At 40.8% G+C, this 24,386-nt stretch overlaps 1 protein-coding gene across 1 annotated transcript; it reads left to right on the top strand.

The window, feature by feature from the left end:
• The first annotated feature begins 49 nt into the window (after positions 1-49).
• LOC134745517 (vacuolar protein sorting-associated protein 8 homolog) lies at positions 50-22,734 on the top strand. The gene is made up of 9 exons (XM_063679565.1): positions 50-301; positions 508-687; positions 2,961-3,770; positions 3,846-4,177; positions 4,507-4,630; positions 4,818-4,971; positions 5,247-5,449; positions 6,225-6,395; positions 21,309-22,734. The coding sequence occupies exons 1-9, from the start codon at positions 212-214 to the stop codon at positions 22,713-22,715; spliced, it is 3,471 nt and encodes a 1,156-aa protein (XP_063535635.1). The 5' UTR covers positions 50-211; the 3' UTR covers positions 22,716-22,734.
• The last annotated feature ends 1,652 nt before the right edge of the window (positions 22,735-24,386 follow it).

Here is a 24,386-nt window from a genome sequence, read left to right as displayed (position 1 = left end):
CTATGTATGTGGTGACATTTACTCGGTGTTCGGTGTTTATAAAATAATTAAAACAAATTTGATAAAATATAGTGTAATGATATTTGGATGATTAATACTTATAATGTACCTAGATATACAACAAATGTAATCGGCTAACTAAAACAGTCAGAATCTTGGATTTTGACTTTACCCGGTGATTTAAAAAAATCAGTTTAGTGGTCTTGTTAAAATGGATTTATTGAAAACTCCTTCTGTTCAATCTTTGCTGGACTCCGATTTAGAATCAGTTGGAAGTTTACAATATATGGACTTTGAAGAGGTACGATATATGCATATATCACTAACTTTTCCAATAGAGTTATAGATTACTGTTATTCCTGAAGTTATTAATGATAACAATTTCACATTTAACAGATTAAACTATTATGTCTGCAATTTGTATGCATATGTACATCCTTTATTATTTGCAGGTCAATTCAATAATTTTTAGTAGAGATAATGAATCTAATCCTAATTTATTTACAGTTAGATGAAGTTGAATATGCTTTGCCAACAAGCGAGGCCCCAACTCTGGCCGAGGTCCTGTCTGCTGAGGATGAGGGTGAAGAAAAGATACCATTCAAACCTGTTGAGGAGCCTTCCAGCTGCTCGGCTGTGCAAATAGACTTTCTGCAGGCTGTATCCCAACAAATTATACAAGCTCAGGTATTATCAGCATTTAAATTTTATGGCACATAATACAACAATGTACAAAAGTTGATCTAATTCACTTTAATAAGATAAATTAGAGGAATTATTATTAATTTATAACAGGGATGTTATGGAGCTCCGGTTCCGTTAAGTTGGAACTTCAGATTGGTATTAAACATGCGTTTTGGTTTCGGTTCCGTTACTTTTGAATCGGAAGTTACATGAGCAGCATACATCAAAAACAAACAGGTGTACATTTGCTCATCTCCCCGCTTGCCACATGCTACATTAATTAGTTGTTTTGTTTTATTCCTGTTATTGAATTACAAATATAAGAAGATGTGGTTACTGCTCAAAATGTAAATCAATTTAAAAACAAGTTAAACAAGCATACCTCTACATCTACCATCTAATGATAACTGGATACAGGCTATATCAGTTGTCACAACTGCCTGCCTGCTTACTGAATAATAATAATAATAAAATACCTATTATATGAGAGGTACCGGTCTCTTGCTTTCCTAGGCCAGTCCACTCCGCCTATCCTTTTAAAGTTCCAGGAAGGACTTGGAAAAGGCCTATGTCGGAGGACAAGCTGAAGTTGTCGATGGAAACTAGAAAATAGTAAATAGTAATATATATATAATTGTATAGAGCTAAGACAAAAGCTATGACCAACAGTCGAAGAAGATCAATAAATGTGGCAGGGACTGAAATTGATTATGTTAATGAATACATTTACTTGGGAAAACACATATCCTTTAGCCCATCTAACAACGAGGAAGAAGTGGACAGACGCATAAACACAGCCTGGAAAAAGTTTTGGTCCCAGAAGGAAATCCTGAAAGGCGAATACAGCATAGCCCACAAGAAAATCGTTATGGACACCTGTATCCTGCCAAGTCTAACTTACGGAAGCCAAACTTGGACATACACAAATAAAGTGCGTAAAGCTATAACGACCTGTCAAAGATCGATGGAGAGAAGTCTATTAAATATAAGAAAAATACAGAAAATTAGAAGCGAAATAATACGTCAAAAGACCAAACTTACAGACGCTCTTCAACAAACTCTTCATCTAAAATGGCAATGGGCAGGTCATGTATCCAGATATCGGGACAAAAGATGGACACTGGAAGCAACAAAGTGGACTGGACCTGTAGGACGGAGGCGCTCAGGAAGGCCCAAAAAGAAATGGATAGACGACATCTCCTCCGTCGCAGGAAAAGACTGGCTCCAAAAAGCCCAAGACAGGGATGAGTGGAGAAAAAGAGAGGAGGCTTTTACCCAGCAGTTGGGATCTGCAGTCAGCCCCAAAACAAAGCCAAAGTAAAAACACAAAAACAAGAAAAAAACTTGACTGTAGAACAAACAAAGCTTAAATAATAATAATAATTGTATAGAGAAAAGTAAGGTATATTTTAAGTAGACTATCAGTGTTACTAAACTTCAGTAATAAAGGCTATTTTTATTTTATTTATTTTTATATTATATGAGAGGAGTGTCTTTTCAAAAGGGCTTATTTTTAAATGTTAATATATTTTTCCTTTTTTCTATAAATTTATATACTGTCCACGCGCGAATTCCGTGCACGGCTGAGGAATGTTAGAATGTAGGGCGTCATGACAGAGTAGTGTCATTTTGTACGTACGGGCGCGGCGCATACCCTCCCACTTCCTCGACCTCCGAATGCACGGAATTGGCGCGCGGACAGTACACTTGTGGGCTTATTTTTGTATGGTGTTCATAGAGAAATAAGCCCTTCTGAACATATTCTTCATGTGTTGTGTTGTGTACTACTTACAGACGATACTGACTGAGGCTCCGATTCTAGTTCCGGTTCCGGTTTCGGTTCCGATTCTGTTTCTGGTTTATAAACTAAATTTAAAACACCTGGTTCCGTTTTTGGGTCCCATAAAACCACATATGTTAGATCAGCTTATTATGATCTACGGAACATTCATGTCAAGCGGCGTCACCTGAGACAAAAGTGAATGTATTTTGACACGGACTCATTTAGCTTAAATTCCATTACCAAGTTATTCTGTGATACCGTCGACCTAGTAAATGATACTTTAATAATGATACTAATGATACTTTATTCAAACTGCTGATTTAGTTGAAGACAAAATTGCGAAATATGTGACGTCATACCAAGGGGGAGAGGGTTTCCATATGTGACCAGGTGTGACAAGGACCCCTCCTTGGGAATTCGTTGCTTATGAAATTCGTGTGATGTAATTTACCCATGATCATTGTAGTTCAAAAAAATTTTTTTTTCTTTTCAGGAAAGGTCATCAGCAGGTACTGCTACAGCCCTCAGTGTTGGTGCGAACGGAAAACTAACTGTAGGCACGGCTCACGGCCACCTACTAACATTTTTTGAACAAACATTGCGGTGGGTATGTGACTCCAACACAGACCGTGGCGCAGTCTCATGCGTAGCTTATAATCAGGATAGCACACGCCTCCTGGCCGGATACGCAAGAGGTCTCATTTGCCAGTATGATAGCATACAAGGAGTCGTTTTAAGACGCGTGACGTTGGGCGGTGAGATTTGGGGAACGCTAAGGGTCACATGGGCTGGAATGTCTGGATTAGCGCTAGATACGGGTGGATCCGTGTGGCTGATTAAATTCTCACGTCCTCTTGGCGTGCGATCCGCCCGCTCGTCTTGCTTGTTCTCTGGCGCCCGAGGAGAAGTAGTGGCCATGGCGGCTCGTGATGCCCGCATCCTAGCGTTGGCGACTCTCTCTCGAGTGATTATTGTGGCCGGCGGCCGCGCGGCCGGCGTCCGGCTCGCCGGCCCGCCCGACACGCTCCCAGTACTAGCGTGGAGCGACACAGATGAACGCGTATTAGTTTGTGGACGATCAAAAACGTTACAATGGCTTGCAGTAAACGTCACCGGATCGTCCATATTGCTTCGTCCTGTACATCGTGTGGAGCTAAAGAGTTCGCCCTTGTGGCTGGGCTGGCTCGGCGGAAATCTCGCAATATTTGACGCGGATGAGAATCTGAGACTATGGGGCGATGATTATGATAAGCCATTGGATTTGTCGCAAATCGAACCGGTCTACGCGTCTGCTTTTTTTAAGGTCAGTCGGTAATTCAATAATGTTTGACATGAATATCACATTCTTTTATTTGTAACATGATGATAAATTATTTAGGGTCTGTGGACAGACGGACGCGTGTCTCGAGCTATGTGTATGGCGGGAGGGAGCGCGCTGGGCGGCGCGTGCGTGGCGGAAGGCGCGCTGGCGCTGCTCGGCCGGAGAGGCGTGGTGCGCGTGCGGCCGCGCGACCTGCTGGCGCGCGCGCAGGCGTCCATGTGTTCCGGCCGCCACGCCCAGGCGTTGAGACTGCTGTGCTCGGCGCAAGGGCCAGACGCTGCAGCGCTGGCTAATTCCTTCATTATCAATATCTCTGAAAGGCCACATTTATTGAGCAACAAGGCGTTAGCAGACCTGGCCATCAAATTGTGCCTAAAATTTAATTTGGGGTAAGATCTTATGAGTCCGTGTCAAAGTACATTCACTGAGACAGGTGACGCCGCTTGACATGAATGTTCCGTAGATCATAATAAGCTGATCTAGTGTCCTAGCCACGAGATGTACTCCTGGCTACCCCCAAAAAACGAGGGGGAAAAGACGGTTGTACCCGTAGATATTAAGTTAAGTTTGCTCGTTGCTCGTTATACAAGCGCGTTGCTCATTTCGAATTAAACAGCAAATAACTTTTCATATAACATTTTACACTCATGCGGATTAAGTATATTTCTAACTATTATATTCAGTAGGATAACACACCCTTTCGCGTTTGTATTTCCAGCGAAGAGCTTTGGTCCTGTCTGTGGGAGCAATGCGCGGGGGAAAAGGTATTCGTGGAGGCGTTAGGGGAAGCAACGGTTCGCGGGGAACTTTACGATGCACCACCTTCGCCCGATTGCTCACAGGTATTACATACGTAAACAATTGGGAAGCCATGACTTGCCTACTTTGATTATTACGCTAAATGCATTAACTAAAAAAGTTATGAATTTCTGATGACATTATAACATGTGTTTCCCAGTTGCTATTGATCTTAGAATTCTTGGCCTTGTTGTTGGAAGTTAAAACAAATTACGAACGTCTGCTACCCAGGAATTGATAGAGCGGCTGGCGGACTGCGATCCGGGCCTGGTAGAGCGAGTCGTGGCCTCACTGCCACTGACGTCGCTCGACCCGCATCGCTCCAGCGTGTTCACCCGCGACAAGGGACTCTGGCGCGGCGTCGGCGCCATCGCGGCGGCTTTAGGTGCGATAGTTGCTTTACCTGACTCCCGGGCTTGGTGGTCGTGGCTCGCTGCTGACGTCGCTCGCCCGCACCGTATACAGACTAAATAACACTAGAACGCCAATCCCCTTGACCAGCGCGTAACTAAAACCGTAGTCGACATCTAGCGTCAAGTAGCGGCTCTATCAGTATCGCTACTTGACACTAGATGTCGCGAGTGTCGCGACGAACGAAAAGTCTAATGCTCAAAAATTTTCAGTTAATATAATTTGTCCTGAAAGTGTTTAGTATTGCAGGCGGTTCGAGTGGCGCCATGAAGGAACTCGTAGGCTATGTGGAGGCGTCGTGCGGCGGCGGTCCCTCGTGTCGCTGCGCGGGCGGGGCGCTGCTGCTGGCGGCGGCGGACGCGCTGGGCGGGCGCGGCGCCGGCGGCCGCCCGCTGCCCGACCACGCGCGGCCCTCGGCGCGCCACGACGCGCTGCACACGCTGCTGGCTGAGGTGAGTCCGCGTGTATCACGAGTACTACACGTCGCTGTGGGCGGGGCTCTAGTGCCGGCGGCGACTGACGTGCTTGTGGCGTAGGCTCTCAGCACACGGCGTCGTAACGTAAGATGTCGTAGCGTAAGCGTATCGTATTACGCGCGTAGAACGAGAGCGCTACGAGCACGTACATGGTCAAACAAGACCGGACACGAAGCGTGATCTTATACGATTCGCTGCAACAACGCGTATTACGATACGCTTACGCTTCAATTTCAATACTTTATTGATAAAATAAAATTTTACATGTACACTTCTCTTACGTTACGACGCCTTGTACCTAGACCAGGAAATAAATGCTCTAAAAAAGTTATAGAGGGAAATGCTTGGAACACAATTTTTGGTGTAGTAGCTTTGTTTGGACTAGTTAGGAGGTGAACATATCAAAAGTCCCCGCCCGTAACCCTGGTGCCGGGGGGAGGGAGTTTGAAGGTTCCATTTTTCGGTTTTTCGATTATATCTCGGAAACTAAAAGAGTGGCTATAACGATAAAAATAATGTTACTTGCTATTGAAATTGACAACGATCAAAATTATTCTTTTCTGCGTTCAAACGCGTTATAATTGCCGGCGCTCGCGTACCGCGCGTCAACGCCATCTATTGAGTGTTATTTCGTGAAGTCGGTGAACGCTCCAGGGAATAAGGGCTCTTAATTTACTGTTTCTTTTGAGATTTTAGACTAAATGAGCTAAGTTGTTGACTATAATTTTTTTCGTGTGATGAATGTCGTCAGACGGAGCGTGGGGGGCGCTCGCCGCTGCACGTGTTGTGCGCGCACGACGCGCGCGCGTGCGTGCGGCTGCTGGAGCAGAGTGCGCGCGAGCCGCCCTTCGCCGGCCCGCTCGGCAAGCAGAACCGTCTGCGCGTCGCGCGCGCGCTGCTCGCCGTCGCGCATCTATTGCAGGTCCGTGTTGTAAAATTTTCATTTCTCATGCTCTGGGTCATTGTTTATCTATGAAGTGTGCAGAAAGTGATACTTACGTTTATGCTCTAGTGTTTTACTTTCAAAGTAGGTTTGTTTTTTACTTATTTTTATTATAAGCAATTAAAATTTAGTTTTACAATTAGTTGTACAATTTCCATTCTGATATCTAACTCCCATTTCATAAATAATGATACTTTTACTCTTTTAATACTTACCTAAATTGTTAATTTAGGTAAGTATTAAAAGAGTAAAAATGACAAGTTTAAGCTTCCAATGTAGACCACAAGATGGCAGAACCTACAATGCACATAAAATGGTACGTGAACTGTAGAGGGTAGCACCTGCTTTGGCGTCAAGTGTCAATGTAAAGTTTACGACCCTATAAATGTTTATACTTAGGCATGGTTTTTAATTACACATGTATTTTTCATTCCTCGTAGGTATTCGAAATGAAGAGTAGTGTTTAACTCGGGTGAAAAGCAACCATTTCAGTCACGGACTATTTTCGTGATACTACCTCGACAGAAATGAGTGCCTTTCATCCCTTGGTTAATATATATCATATATATGTGTAAACAAGGATAAATACATATGCATACAATTGCACGTGCGTTAAGGGTTACCTACCGACTAATTCCTACTATGCCTGCCTTAGTTATTTTTCCCGTATGCCGTATACGGGATTTTATCGAATAGCGTAGTGACAGCAAAATTTGTATGGCAACTTACAAAATCGTTTATACGGCTAGACGGCTTTCCCGCATAGACGCCGTGTAAACAATTTTGTAAGTTGCCATACAAATTTTGTTGTCACTACGGTATTCGATAAAATCCCGTATACGTTGTACGGGAAAAATGAACTCCGTGTGAACCTAGCCTTACTTATACTTAAATATACTGAGGTCTGTTTGACGTGTTGCTAGCAATGGCCTTTCATGAACCTTTTCGACGCCGCTCCGTGTCAAACACAAAAGCTGTCACTCGGACGCCACGTCACCACAAGTGTCAAAACTGAAATTGAACTTTATGCACATGCACGTAGGTCTATGTTGCTCTGTGGTGTTTGACCGATTAATCCGTCTTCGGCATTGGACCTGCGGTGCCGATATATCCGTCATTAGACGCGTGACGTTCATAGTTGACAAAACTAAAATGCATAGTAGATGATTTTGACAATCTTGACACATTGGCGTCTGCCGTACTACTTACTCAATATAGGTTCCGGAACCTATATTTGATGGCTCACGATCGAACGCCTGGTGCCATATGTAGGTACCTCCCTTTACTTACATCCATTGTTGCTAGTGACATCGCTCGGCTTTTTATCACTAGCTATTTTATATTGAAACTGCCCGTTTTATACTAAAGTTGCCCGCGACTTCGTACGCGTGTATTTGTATGTTGGCGGTTATATACTCTATATACATGAGCATATAACATTATGCAGCAAAAGATAGCAGCAGGGACGAAACTTAGCTTGCAGTAAGAAAAAACGCCTCTTCTTTGACAAGCGTTTCGGCAGCTATTCCTACCTCTACCTTCCATAGCTATTCCGTTCCATTCAGACAACTTATTAAGAACGGTTTTCAATTTTTTTTTTTTTAATCTTATTTATTTTATAAGCCATACATCTTATGATTAAGTCGGCTTAAAAATAATAACATTGTTACTTAAACTTTAGAGGTTACTTAAACAATTGGGAGTACTTGAGGAGTGTTTCTATAATATTCGAATCTAAGGTCCAATGACTGTATGATAAAACTTATAAATCTACCACTATATTCTGTAGTGAACCCTGAGCTTAAGATTTGATGGAAGAAGAAGAGAAGATCCCCCGCAGAGCACCGAGTTTCTTTTAAGAGATCCAACCTAAATTGTTCGTTGATTTTGCACTCGAGAACTAAGTGGAGGTCCTCCTCTCTCTCGCACCGTGTACAGTTTGGATCGTCTCTTTTTTTCATTATGAAGTTAAATTTGTTGAGTGGGATGTGATAAGTTCGGGTTCGAAAGCAGATAACTAATTCTTTTCTGTTGAGGTTTCGAGAAGCAAACCAAGGTATGCGCGGTGGTTCGTCTACAATGGTCCTGTACCAGATACCCTTGTTTTTTGAGCACTCATTGAAATAGAATTTAAATTTACTGTAATTGTCCGTTTTTACTTTTGGAAGATGATCAGTATAGTGTGGTACCGTATCGAGAGGTATGCCGTTCTGTAGAGCCTCAGATGCAAGTGAGTCTGCTGCCTCGTTACCCCTGATGCCCACATGTGAAGGAATCCACTGTAAACGAACTTCAACCCCGTTACGTATCAATCTATGGATACATTTAATAATGAGGTAAGTTTCGTATCTACCGACACTACCGCCCTTAGCACTTCCCAACAAATATTGTAGACTGCTCTTCGAGTCTGTAAAGATTACAATTTTACGGTATGTTGTCGAGTCTATGTAGTGTACAGCTTCATTAATTGCTATCAGTTCGACTCCCATTATGGGTATACATGAATTTTCAATAAGAAATTTGGCCCCAAAATCCGCAGCCTCGTCGTAAAACGCGCAACTAGAACCGTGTCTAGTTTTGGACCCGTCAGTGTAAATTTGAATGTGATCTATGAACTGTACGTCTATCATATCTTCAGTACGTTGCTTCAGGTCGTGAATGGGTAGTTGAGCTTTAGGTTCATTAATAGTGCTCACTGTATGAATTATGATTTTATCCCATGGGAGTGTTTTAATATCAGAGGAAAGCAAAAATTGGGGCAAAATTTCAGATTTTGACATAGGTAGGTTGGAGTACTTTTTGAAACTTTCAATTAACAGTGGAAGTTGGTTTTTGCGCCAATATCTTGCGCCCGAATCTAATGCGTTATCTAATATTTCTAATTGTTTTCTCAAATAGTCAGATGTTCTAGAAGAAAGTTTCAGGAAGTATTTGTCACTTAAATAGGTTCTTCTAAAATTTAATGGTGGAATACAAAGCTCGCTTTCCATTGCAAAAATTGGGGTGTCCCGAATAAAGCTTCCACAAAGGCGAAGACATTGGTTTTGGATTACGTCCAACCTCTGAAGGAGCTTAGAACTAGCGTTACCGTAAATTATGCATCCGTAATCAAGTCGAGATCGCACCAGTGCCATATAAAGTCTTCTTAAGTGAGTTGGGTGGACACCCCACTTTGAGCTACTTATGGAACTGAGGATGTTAACGTATGCAATACACTTTTGGGCAGTTTCTAAAACATGTCGAGTCCAGTTAAGGCGACTGTCTACCCAAACACCCAAAAATTTCGTACAATTAATAACCTCAATTTCAATGTCATTTATACGTATACTAATAGCAGGCACTTTGTATTTTCTAGTAAAAATGCAGTTTAGTCTTTGAGAGAGATATTTCTAATCCAATTTTCTCTAACATTGATGTAAAGGTCTTAAGACTTGATTGAATGGTACTAGCACAAAAATCAATGCTTTGATTAATACAATACAGAGCGAAATCGTCGGCATATTGTGAGACCTTAACTGTCTTAACGAGTGTGTTGCATAGCTTAATTGTGACTATATTAAATAAAATAGGTGACATAGGGTCACCTTGAGCTAAACCCTGTCTGCTTATTCGTGTTATTTCCCTACCATCCCGTAGCCTATATATCAAAAATCTTTCTTTTAGAAATTCTCTAATATATTTACACAGGAGCGGATCCACATCAAATTCAACTAAAGAGGTTATAAGAGGTTCAATTGCCACATTGTTATAAGCGTTACTAATGTCTCCGTAAGCGCACAAAACGTAGTCTTTGTTTATAAACGCAGTTTCTGCGTCTACAATAAACCTACTAAGATTGTCTTGACATGAAAGTCCACGACGAAAACCCAAAGTACCATCATTAAATAATTTGTTGCTTTCAAAATGAAATTCAAGGCGACGAGTTATCATTAAATTAAAGGTCTTACAAAGGCAGTTAATAAGTGAGATAGGACGATACTTAGGGGTATCAGTATTTCTCTTTGGTATGGCTATCAGTTTGATCCTACGCCACTGCTCTGGTATCTCACCTTTTTTTATAAATTGTGTTAAATATGTGCAGAAGGTATTCTTTCGCATTATCCGGTAAATGGCTAATCATAGAATAAGTAATGGAATCTAAACCAGCCGAAGTATCTACTCTTTTAATAATCAAATTTAGTTCTGAAAATGTAAAATAAAGTGGATTGGAACCATTTATATTAAAATCTAGGGGTTGGAAGGAAACACTATCAGGAGTGAGTTCTGTTACAAAGGAAACTGCGGTACTTTCTGGTAAGTAGTCTTTAGGACTTCGGTAACCTTTAAGCCATCTGAGTTTCCTCCTAACTTCACTGCTGGGCGTATTGCAGTCTATGCTGTCACAAAACTGTTGCCACGAGTTCCTTTTTGCAAGTTTAATTAGTTTTCGAGCAATAATTACTTTTTCTTTGTAAATTAAGTAATTTTCAACCGTGCGTGATTTCCTTTGTTCCTCCCTTTCAAGTGTTTAAGAGATAATCTTCTCTCTGCTACTGCCTTCGATAAATCAGGATTCCACCAAGGTTTAGGCTTGAATCTGTTAGGGTTAATACCGATTTTAATATAAGGAATGTTTTTGTTAGCACTTTCTTCGATTATCTCTATGAATTTATCGTAATTGCTTTGTACATTATCTCCGAAATCTAATCCTTCGCATGCAGATTTAATGTGTTGTGTATACTCTACTCAGTTGGCTTTTTTGATGTTTCTTTTTAATTCGGGGCTAATTTGAGTACTCTCTAACGTTTTAATTGAAATAATAAGGTGGTCACTGCCAAAAGATTCGTTAGTGACATTCCAATCAAAGTCGAGTGAGAGATCAGCACTACAAAAAGAGACATCAGGTGATGTGCATACTATACTATTATTAAGCTGGGCACAACGGGTAAAGTCTCCATTGTTAAGAAATACGTAGTTATGTTCTAGCTGTCCGATAAAAGCCTACCCCGTGTGTCAGTTGTGTATGACCAAGTCGTGTGATGAGCATTAAAGTCTCCGACTATTAGAGTTTTTTCAGAGAAGTGGCTGAAAAGCTCCTGGTAATCCCTAACGCCCACTGTGACATTTGAGGGGGAATAGACACCTATGATATGTTGAAGTTTATTGCTATTAAGGACTTCAAGGCACAGAACGTCAATATTATCATAATTAGTTGGAAGGATTTTGAGAATGCAATTTATAGATTGATGGACCAGGATAGCTAGACCTCCATACCCATCTGCTCGATCCTTTCTAACAACAGAGTAACCTGTTAATTTAATCTGTTTTTCACATTCCAGCCAAGTTTCAGAAAGAATGCATATATGTACTTTTTCGTTATTTAGATATGAATCCAATTCACTTAATTTTGGTATTAGGCTTTGACAGTTCCATTGAATAATGTTAAGCTTGAAACGTGTGTTTAAGTTCATTAAATAGTAAATACAAAAAAAAAGGTAAAAAAAAAAAATAAGGTACCTAAAAGTAACTTACTTATTTGCTTCGGAATTTCCCTTCCGAGATAAGAGCTTTAGTTTACTTACAATACGCGACAGTCTGTTCTTAACGCTACGATATGAGATGTTAGGTATCAAGTCAGTAAACATTTCAATCAGGGCGTTAATTTCTTCTGTGTAACTGTAAGTGATTTCTGAGATGTCCTTAACTCCATATGTGTCGGTGAGATATTTTTTCACTTGTTTTGTAGATAGTGGGTACGCTTTACAGGGATTGGTTATGAAGTTCTCTAAGTGGTCCCAATTAATTGATTCCAGATCACTGTGCGGTGTTCTCTTTGGTTTCTTTCCACTCCTAGATTTGTAAACTTCGTCTGAGCTGGACTGGGAAAAGCTGTCAAAATCCTCATCACTGTTCTCGTTGCTAGGTGGTATATTGTCATCTTTTGTTGCTTCGGACTCCATGACATCAGTCGTCGATGATTCAGTGGGTGGATGTGGACGTTTGAAAATTTGTGTCTCCGTTGTATGAGTGATATCCTGTGTTGGTTGGTTGGCAGCATTCGTGTCGTTGGTGTTATCTGGGCATTTAGAGGCAATGTGACCGTCTGTTTTGCATATAAAACAAGTCATTGTATCTGATGAAAAATAAATCCAGTAATTCGTTTCTTCAAAATCAATAGATATTTTTTCTGGAAGTCGGTTGAAATCCTCAGGTGTTACGTAAACTTGTCTTCGGAAGCTAAGAATGTGATTGTAGCCCGTTTCATTGAGACCAGCACGTAGGAAAGAGATAGGTGACTGTGGAGTGATATTAATTTCTATCAGTTTCTTTTCTATTTCAGTGTGCGGTATAATGGGGCACACGTTAGATATAATGATACGTTTGTTTCTGCTGATAAGCGGTCGGATGGGAAGTTTTTGTTTCTGGATTGTGACAAACTTTTTATTATCAATGATCTCATCAGCGATTAACTTTGAGGAAAGGTAGATACAAATTCTATTGTTTGCTATTCTTGACAAAAATCGTATTTGAGATGGGTCGATTATTCTTCCTAAAGCCTGAGCATAATCTTTTATTTGTACATTTTCTAAAGCATCGATGACGATTGCTTGGTCCTTTTTGGGGAAAGTGGTGATTTGTGTCACAGTAGCATAACTAGGGTTATTGACTAACGTTTGGGATTCCATCTTGTTCCTGTAGTCAGAAACGATTAGAAATTTACGATTTTATCACTTATTGAAGAAAAAAAAGTCCGAATCCATCATTAGGCACTTTACACAATGAGGGTAGAAATTTCACTCGTGGAAATATAATTCACTACCGCGCGTAGGTAACGACCGCTCCCGGTGACGTCCTCGTAGGTACTGCGGTTTTTCAATCTTCAATATTAAAAAATAAACGTGTTATAATGGTGAAGAGGTAAGTAATAAAATATGAAATATGTATAATTTTCGTATTCTTACATTAACAGTAGGTTTTTATGTTGATTACGACGTTTAAAGGAAACTAATATTAACACTCATCAATAAGTAGTCATGAATTGGAACAAGTATAAATTTAAAAAAATTGGAAAAGTAAAAAGCACTAGTTCGCGAATACCAACTTTCCGCACGCTAAACAGCTACGTAAAGCAGCACTTTTTGAGCAACTGTATTAAAAAAACCGGCCAAGTGCGAGTCGGACTCGCGCACGAAGGGTTCCGTATCATTAAGGAAAAAACAGCAAAAAAATCACGTTTGTTGTATGGGAGCCCCATTTAAATATTTATATTATTCTGTTTTTAGTATTTGTTGTTATAGACAGCAGAACAGAAATACATCATCTGTGAAAATTTCAACTGTCTAACTATCACGGTTCATGTGATACAGCCTGGTGACAGACAGACAGACGGACAGTGGAGTCTTAGTAATAGGGTCCCGTTTTTACCCTTTGGGTACGGAACCCTAAAAATAAAAATTTGGCAAACATTTAATTTTATCGCTGACTGTACTTTGCTTTCCACACTTTTAAAAACCCAAAACACAATTGCGTCTTTTTATCACAGATTACCTATGGCCACCTCCTGTCTCCATCATCACTCGATGGTACCGTAATATTGCATTATTTGCATTGTCACCCGACTTACATAGGTATGTATGCAAATTTTCAGCTTTATCGGAAACCGGGAAGGGGGTCAAATTTAACTTGCAAGATTTGACCCGTACAAACATAGCTTTTCAAGTGGCATACGTCATTTTTGAGTTGAAGGAATTTCGACCTTATTAATTAATCAAATTCCAAATTTAAATGCAGACGTAAATTGTTAAATGTTCACACTCCCGATGCAAACTTTCAACATGCTTACAACCCATTTTAACTCCCTGGCCCTGGCCCACTTGCACCATCCCACTAACCCGGGTTAACTGGTTTAACCTGGAGTTACCATGGTTACCAGTACGATTTGATACTAGGTTAACAGTTTAACCGGTTAACCCTGGATTAGTGGGATGGTGCAAGTGGCGCTTAGGGAATCAAGTTCTACAAACACTGAATAGTTATTTGTTATACAAGGGTGCAAAATTGTATTTTACCCGCGAGTGTTTTAACACACGAGAAGTAATAGTAGATTGTGTCACAAGGGAGCAAAATGACATATTTACGGCGAGGGCGTACAATCCTGAGCATAGCGAGGGATTCTAACATGGAATCCTGAGCGTAGTGAGGGATTCAAGTGTTAACGCCCAAGGTGAAAATAATTTTGCTACCATGTGACACATACTGCTTTTCACATCACCTATGAGGAAATTACATACTTACATATATTGGGTTTCAAAACATTATTATTTTAAGCAAAGATCGATACGGACAAAGTGCCAAAAATATGTATACACGACCTTAGTATAGGTACATACTTCTGGCACTTTGTCCGTATCGATATTTTCAGACGTGACTGTACTGACAAATTAAAAGTACCTACAGCTCATAATTATGTACCTAATATCTTTCAAAACATTAGCAAACAACTAAAATGATACAATGAAAATCAAGTACATTATTTTTGTAGATTTTTCTGATTCTGATAACAAATTAGCTCTTACCCCTTTGAACCAAATCTTCGGAAGAACACTATGAAGACTGATATCACTTATATTTATTATTATTAGTGTCATTACCGGGATGCTGCTTAAAACATCTAACACAGATGAAAAGGCCTATTATTATTGATTTAAACTAAGTATTCAACTTAGAATAAATTTAAAAGTGGAAAAATTACTGCCTTGGGTGAGACTTGAACTCACGGCCTCTGGCATAATTAATAGCATCGATCGCAGACGTTTCTGCTTGTTAAAAATTAATTTAAGTATTCAACATCAGACAGGCTCCAACCAAGCTCTCGTTTAAGCGCATGTTACGCAAGCATTATTTCGACAAGCTCACTGGTTAGTTGTCCATCGTAGGCATAGTATTATTTGCACTGGGTACATAAAATAAAGTAATATATATGTAAGTTTATTTAATTATAGTATGTACATGTAAGTTTATTTTCGGTAGTGTGTATTATTTATCGCTATATTTTTTGTTTTAAGTTACCTATTCTGCTTTTTTTTTGTTCAATGCGTGCATCTATCACTGTTTCTGTTTAGCCTGGTGGTTGACTGGCTTTAGGCATTAAGTCCGCCATTTGTACTTTATTTGTTATATTGTGCAATAAAGTTTAAAATAAAATAAATAAATAAATATTTACAAATTTATACAGAATACAGAACCGCATAATGCTTTGTGAAATATTTGTACAAAACTTTTTAAATATAAACTTTTTAAATCGCATAGACAAGTATGGCTGCGTTTATGGAGACCTAAAATGTCAAAATAAAAATTAAATTATTAAACTAAAGTTTTTTTACGTTTCTTTGTAAATATTACGCTAATTAATTAATTTACTTAATTTAAATATGATATTAATTAATTTAAAATACGTTAATTACATTTATTGTTTACAATTACAACAAAATATTATTTAAGTTAGAAAAATTGTATGCACGTAATCGATTATAAAGAAATTGTAATCGATTATATGCATTCTAATTTCATATGTCTTTGTGTCAATATTTCATACTGGCAACAAAATGTCCTTGAACAGAAAAGTGCCACTTTGATCCCTCCTAGCAGGGAAGAAAAGTTCCCTTTTCGAATAGGTGATGTGAAAAATACATTTTCACCCGTGTGTAACACAAAACTTTTCCCCTCACTATAGCGAGGAAAGTGCAACATCCACAGGTGTTAGATCATCTTCATCAACTGGAATCACTCATTTTTTTACGATATTATAACAAAAAGCTCTGGAAATTCTTTACTTTTACGTGAGAAGTTTTTAAGTAAAAATTTTGTTGACAATGTTGACATTTCTGACGTATGAAATGTCAATGATGCGTTTTGAAATGCGTTCAGAATTGTATAAAATAACATAATTATTAAAAAACAAACGTTTATTATGGAAATTAAAGGTTTATGACTAAAAATCATTAAATAAAGCTAAATCTGGTATTTCTTATTAAATTAGAGTTAATAGGTATCTCATAGGTAAGCGTGCTCCACCGTAGACCACATCATCACTTACCATCAGGTGGGATCGTGGTCAAACGCCTGCCTATTCATCATAAAAAAAAAAAAATCTCAAACCATTTATTTAATGATAATTAATATCGAACGAACCATTATTATGAGCGTTTTACGTTTTGTTATCCGTCAAGCTACTTAAACACGCTCCATCCAAGGTCAAATTACTTTCCCCACTAGTGGATAAAATGCGTTTCTCCCCGCTTGTTTTAAAGGATAAAAGACGGCTTTCCGAGCTAGTGAGGGGAAAAAAACATTAACATAAATAGCAACTGTTGTCACAATCCTAATCTAACGAAATATAAGCTAATTATACATTGCATGCACAATAACAACATAATATTTGTAACTATTCAACATTCGTCCTGAAACACAATTAAAGTACCTAACTTAAATGAATACAATTCAATCGGCCTGTTAAACCATAACAATAAATATCTCCTTGTGATATTGCAAAGTTAACCGCCCACCATGAACCCATAGCGCTCTATGTAATTTTATTTGGCAATAAAATTTATTTGGATAAAGGTTATTTAACAGCATTATCACCCTTACACTGAAGGGTAACAACTCTGACTAAATTGTCCGCCCCGGGATGTAGCTCTTTACTTTTACCCAATAGCTATTTGGCTGGAGGCATATCATCTTCCTTGACAATAACAATATCTCCAATACAGAGAGACTTCACAGTGTCATGCCACTTGTATCGTTGTTGTAAAGTGTTAAGATACCCCACTTTCCACCTACGCCAGAAATCTTGCATTCTATTTTGTATGAACTGCCATCTAGTAAGCAAATTCACATTTCTTTCTTCATAGTTTATCTCAGGAACGTTGATTAAGGGTTCGCCAATTAGAAAATGACCAGGTGTGGATTTAACGTTGCTAATGTTTCGTCCATTTTACACAAAGGTCGAGAATTTAAGCACGCTTCAATTTGAGCCAACAATGTCGATATTTCTTCATATGTAATTTTTGTAGTAGGTACTACTTACTCTATTGAGGTCTTTTTTCATCGATCGCTCACCAGCTTCCCACAAACCACCGAAATTTGGTGCTCTTGGTGGAATAAAGTGCCAGGTAGTTGCATCGTTAGTTAGTAGTTCTGCTATTTCACTCGCTACGTTTGTTTTACCCTTGGAAAACATGTCCTTTAATTCTTTGGCCGCTCCTGTAAAATTAGTACCGTTATCGCTCCAGAGGTGAGCACAATGACCTCTCCTGGCAACAAACCTTCTAAATGCTGCAATAAATCCTTGTGCTGTAAGATCTGTAACCGCTTCTAAATGAATAGCTCGCGTAGACATGCAAACGAATAGGCAGATATATCCCTTTGTAGTCTTATAACCTTTCCCTTTGGAAGTCTTCAACTGTACGGGTCCAGCATAGTCAACACCACTATTCAAGAAGGCGCGATGAGATGTAACCCTTGAAGCAGGAAGCTGACCCATAAATTGTTGTTGTGTTCTTGCTTTGTCTATGATACAGATTTTGCAATTTCTTGTAACTTGCCTGACAGCTGATTTCAAGCTTATTATCCAGTACTTGCTGCGAAAGTAAGAAGGTATGTCATCATCTGCTGTATGTCACCATGTAATGTTTTTATGGGGTTACTGACGTATTACCGAAAAAAAAATTGCCAAATTTTCATATCCTAAAACTATCTTTCCCAAAAATTTAAAACCCAACCAATCATTTCCCAACTTAACATATCGCATATAAATATTTCCCAAAAGAACGTTATCCAAAACATATTTTGACATTTCCTTACTTTGGCAACATTTATTTTACCAAATTTTAACTACTCGAAATGATTAGTTTCCAAAGAATACAAACACATAACAAAACATGACAAATGTATAGTTAAAAAAAATTTTTTTTGCAAATTTTTATTTAACCAAATTTTAATTACTCGAAATGAGTACTTACCAAAGAATATAAAAACAAAAACAAAACGTGACAAACTATTGTATTTTGTCAATTACTTAGGGTCATTGCTCTAGTTTCCAGCCATGCTCTAGTTTTCATCCACTTGACGAATTAGCAAATAATATATTTCATTTTTAATTTGCTACTTGCGAAATATAATTTTTATGTAGATAGATATATTGTTAAGACAGCTCTTGGGACTTCGAAAATTTCAGTGTAATTTTTTTTTGCCAACATAACACCAAATTTTTATTATTTTGTCGTGTAAGAAATATCAAATGAAGTGTATTTTGTTATGTAACATTTTTCTCTAGGATCAATAATTATGAAGATAGGTGAGGTTGTAACTAACAATAGTAGCTACAATAACATGTCCGTTTGATCGCGGCCTCTGCTACTTAAATTTACTGTTTACAAATTTTTTATAACACAAAGTTTGGATAGACATAATTTGTCAAGTAGTGGTTTTGCAATACAGTTATTTGAACAAACATTTTTTGAGTAAAGATATCTTTGGACAAAATATTTTTGTCCAGTAATTTATTTGACAAAAATAAATTAGAGCAAACATTTATAGTCCAAGTAAAACATTTGGGAAAAAAATTGTTGGTCTTATAAAAGTTGCTAAGTAACAGTTAGGGAAATGATCATTTGTCGGATTGTAAGTTTGTCAAATGTTTATATGGGAAAGATTGAGTTGACAAACGTGCAGTTGGTAAAGTTTGGTTGGGAAACAAAATTTGGTAAAAAACAATTCGGTAAAATAAAGGGATCCCGTTTTTATGTGAGCTCCATTTACTAATAATCTAGTAATGTGTTGTTTGCAAGGAATAATGATAGGATGCTTCTCGTCTTCTGATATTTGCGCATTATTAAGCCGACCTCCAAGAATAGAATAAAACTTTATTTTATATAATTTAAGTTACAGAATTATGGCCCTATAGTATTAATTTACATATAGGTATGTCTTAGGTATCAAAAAGATCTGATGTAAAGGAAATGGGGCTCAATTCAGGCATGAATTGGCTCACGCTAAAGTTATGTATATAATTAAATTAAATGACAGGGATACGAGGTGGGGCCATCCGCTTGGAGAGTGGTTTTCCTCTTTCTTGTTTACACACATAGTCAGTTTCACCAGTACGCAGACCAGGCAACATAGGATTATGGTGGTTCGGCTTATCATATCTGTCCCCAGGTTGCGTAAGACCCGGAATTTGCTGATCCTTTAACTTACGGAGCATATCTTCATGGAGGTCTCTAGCACGTATGTACCATGGGTCTTCATCAAGCATCTCCCAAATGATTTCTGAACTCGTGTTACGCGGAAAATTAGCAGCTGTTTTCAATGCCATGCGGTATTGTCTCTCTAATTCAGTCAACCTAGATTTACTCACCCTAGGGTAGAGTTGAACAATGCCATAATCTATTATTGGTAAAAGAGTCGCTTACTCGTAACTCGTAACTGGTCACATGACTTCATTTTTATTAATTTGCTATTTGGCGTGAATTTCCTTGAATATATTCCTGATGCGTTGTGGCAGTCCTTCCCGTTGTATCCTTTCCTTAAACTTGTCGTTCTTGGGAGAAACGGAGACGTGCCGATGTCTTCTAATACGACTGGGCGGACGTATGAAGAGTGCAGCCAGGGTGCTCAGAGCCAGCGTGGCGAGCGGAAATGCTCGAACCAGGGTGGCGAGCGGAGAATCTCGAGCCATTGTGGCGAGCGGGGTGCTCAGAGCCGACAAGACGAGCGTAGAGGGCGACGACTAGTAGTGGAGCGCTGAGTAGAGTAGTCGGGATCATCTTGCCATAAAGCATTGACGGATGTCTGGTGCCATAGCGAGGTCATGTCACGCTCGTTGTAATTCGATCTTCTTGCTTCTGACGATGTTCTGTGGTCCAAGAATCCGGAAACCGGAAAATAATGGAGGTTGCCGCTGTTTCCCACGACGTTTCCTGTGGTCTGACAATAAAGGTTTTCATTTCATTTCATTTCTTGTCAGTGTCGGTGATGTTGTGAGATGACGGAAAGGTGGCGAACCCAAATTGTGACGAGATCACTTTGTCAGTCCTTCTCGAACAGCAATTGAGTGTCGCAGTCACTTACTTCCATGGCTTCTTCACTGGAGCTCTTCGCGTAGACATCTCAGTAGGTGCGTGTTCCTTCGGCGGGTTACCACTGTAGGGAAGTGGCAACCGTGCACGTCGGTCCCCGTAGGGAACCCCACTCGGGGTCAGCACTTTAGAAGAACGTGGTTGGGTGAGTAAAAGGTACCGTTGACGGGTAGACTTAGACTGATTTATTAAATCATAATCAAGTGTTTTATACATTTCTAATCTACGGCGGTACAGACATTACTTAACCGAATCAGCACGTGCTCTAACCTATACTAAGTTATCGTCACGCGCCGATAATATTTTGCTGACCGCCATAATTATGATTGAACTTCACTTTCATTAGCCTTGTACAATCCCTCAGATCACTGTTGACACTCTAAATACTGATATCACAATGAACTTTAGTCACAATCTACAAGAGACACCTCATTATTCTAATAACCTCATAAGAAAGTCCTTGAATAGATCCTAAAGCAAATATCACTCTTCCCGTAGCTTTGTTCGCACACCACCCCCTTTTCTTACTGTCGTTCGCGGGTATACCCTCTTGTCTTACCCTTAAAAATCACAACAACCTAGAAGCGGTTATTTTACTTAAACGTGACTACGAGCGCCATCTACTCCATGACGTTGGCAGCTATTAGCCGATTCGCGATATTCGCGACATCTGTTAAACAAAAGCCATTGTTTCTTTTTTGGGAGCGCGTGGCCATTGTGTTCGAGCACGCGCAAAGAAGAATGAAACTATAACAATCTACTATTCTCTCAGGTACCTGACGATCGGGTCGAAATACTAGAATTTGTCACCGGCCAACTCAGCACGGGCGCGCTGCCGGGCGACCGCGAGGTGGTGTCGGGCGCCAAGGAGCTGGCGGCGTGCACGGCGGGCGAGCGCTCCGACCGCGCCTGGCTCGCCCTGCTGCTGCGCGCGCCCGCCACGCCCGCCGTGTCCCTGCCCGGCGCGCCTGCTGTCGCCGTCGCCGCACCCCCGCCCCCGCCCCCGCGCCCGCAGCTCGCCGCGCACCGCGCCGCCGCCGCCGCCGCCACGCGCCCGCGCGTCCTGTGGCGCCTCGACGTCCTCCTCGACAACCACGCCGAGGCTCTGCCGAGGTTTTTCGAGATAGAGAACCCGTCCACCGCCGACGTCGACGAGCTTTTTGAGTATCTCGCCTCGCGAACGGAGGCCGATTGCGTCGGTGCGAAGAAGCAGATGGAGGACTACCTCTCGAAGCTTATCGAGCTCCGCCCGCGGGCTACGGCCGCGTTAGTAACCGACCAGTTCTCTGACATTCTTTCGACGACTCTGAGAACTGTAGCGAGCGATTGCGCGCTCGAGTTTGCCGATTGCCTCCTTGAGGCGGGGCGCCTGCGAGGTGAGGCCGCCGCGGCCCACTTTCGCAACCTGTGCGCCCGGCGACCCGCGACCGCTAGTGCCTTTTTAGAAAAAAATCCGGGCATGTTGCGACCGGAGGAGGCGCTCGCGATCGTCCGCGAGACGGGGGCTCGGGAGGCGGAGCCGGCATGCTTGGAAGCGACGGGGGATCCCGGAGCCGCCCTGGATGCTCTTCTAAATCTCGTCTCCGACGCCGAGGGGGAGACGGAAACCGGATTGCTGAGGCGAGCGTGCGAGCTGTGCACGAGAGTCACGCCCGGCGTGCCCGCAGAAACCGCGGGCGGAATGTGGGCACGGTTATTAAAACGCGCCGAGAGCATGCCGCCGGCGCTGCTTTTAGAGGCGGCGGCGTATTTGCCTCCGGAGCAGCTAGCCGCACGCGTGTGCTCGGCGCCGCGAGTGGCGCAGGCGGCGCTCGTGGCCGCGAGCGGGCAGCTCGGCGCGTGGGAGTGCGCGGCGCGAGTGGCCGCGCGTGAGGTGCACGAGGCTCTGGCGCTCGCACTGGCGACGGCGCGGCGCGGGGTGGCGGTGCGCGGGCGCTGCACGCGCTGCGGGCGGGCGCTGGGCGCGGCGGACGGCGCGTGCCGCACGACACACTGCGCGCGCGCGTGCCACATGTCGTGCGACGCGGGCGGCGCGTGCCACGCGTGCGGCGCGCGCGTGCCGGACGCGGTGGTGTCGGTGCCGCCGCCGCGCGCGCCCGTGCCGTCTGCGCCTGCGTCACAGGACCACAGCCTACAGTTAGTCGCCCCGCCTAGACCTGATCTAGAAGGTATCGTCTAAAGACCTACATGTATTTTTAGAAATATGTTTCTAAGAACTCTTAGTGATATAGTCTTCATCTTCTCAAATGATTTTTACCTTTAAGACGGTATCTGTTAAACAAAAGCCATTGTCTCTTTTGTACTAGCGGTCCGCCTTTGTGTTGGCGCGTGCCACGGCACGTGCGGCGCTCACACACAATGGCACACAAAGGCCGACCGCTAGTACAAAAGAGACAATGGCTTTTGTTTAACAGGTACCGTCTTAAACGTAAAAATCATTTGAGAAGATGAAGACTATATCTAAAACTAACATTTTATTTAGGAACTTGTAGTGTTGGACCAGTCCGGCCTTGTTTGCGTTGCTTATCGTAATTGTCGGAAAATGTAGTATTGGAAGTAAAAGTGTAGAATAAGTATACCTACAGAAGTTTGCAGTCTCATGTATTTCATTCAAACCAGTCGGATTTTAAAAACCCACCTTTTCTCCTAAGGAGCCGCCTATACGAGCCCTATTTCTGGTGTACCTACCCTGCATTTCTTACCTATGTACTCCCTAGGTAATAGTGCCCGAATTATTAAACTGTCCTATCCAAGAAATAGTGTAGTCTAAAACGCATGTTATACGGTATGCTTTAAGGGTTCCATAGACCTTTACAACACATCGCGTGCAATTTTCGATAGGTATATAGGCGACTAAGTAAGGCCTGATTCGTAACAATACGCCAAATCAAGTGCTTTTTCTTGAATATATTTTCCAGCCTACTGTATATATATATACACTCCGCCATTGAAATTGCCAGAACCACTAAATGATTATACAAAAAATATTTTTAAACGAATTCTCAAATAATCAAAACAAAAACAGTGATCGCCGAAAATAATTCTGCGCCAAATTGCTGTCAAAAACTTGATACGTGTTGACGTAAGTTGCACATTGATAAAACTCAAACCAAGAAAGTGTCAAAAGACACTGTAGAATGTATGATGGAGGGCATACAACAAAACTTACGGCAGGAGCGGGGAGAAATGAAGAATGATGAATTTACTATTAAATAATAATTTTTAAACAAATTTTCAATAAATTATAGAGAAAAAATCTTGATTCAGCCGGCTTCGGTACCATTAATAAGGTTTTGAATTTGGCAAATTCGTTACGAATCAGACCTTAGGTGCAACGAATTTAATGCGAATGTTGCAAAATCTTTGATGACCATAATAGTTGAAAATAGAGTAGTAACTAAATTGCAAATTTAGATCAGATGCGATATGATAAATTCAATAATCATTTATTTCAAATAACAAAGATTCATAATACATGGTTAGTAACATAATATCTCATCTTATTCTCTACGTTAGTATTCTTATATCTAAGGTATTTACATTGCTGCAAATAAATGTCTGCGCACATCACCCGACTACTTGATTCTTGAACATAGTTAGAGATGTGCACACTGCAGCAATGTCGTACCTATATAAGGACAATCAATTAATCAAACCAAAAGGCCAAATTCAAAACTAGACTTGTTATTATCTATTTACCATGCTTTAACTGTATATAATAAATAGCTATAGCGGTTAGCAAAATGAAACTGCACTTGATGCAGAAAGCAAGCCAGTGATACTAGGGACCAATCTGAATGATTTCATCCGAGGAAACACAAATTTCATCCACTAGAATTTAAGATGGCGG

This window comes from Cydia strobilella, chromosome 11 (genome assembly GCF_947568885.1).
Source record: "Cydia strobilella chromosome 11, ilCydStro3.1, whole genome shotgun sequence".
Taxonomy (NCBI): Eukaryota; Metazoa; Arthropoda; class Insecta; order Lepidoptera; family Tortricidae; genus Cydia; species Cydia strobilella.
The sequence above is the reverse complement of the archived record's forward strand: the minus strand, read 5'-3'. Positions and strand labels throughout refer to the sequence as shown.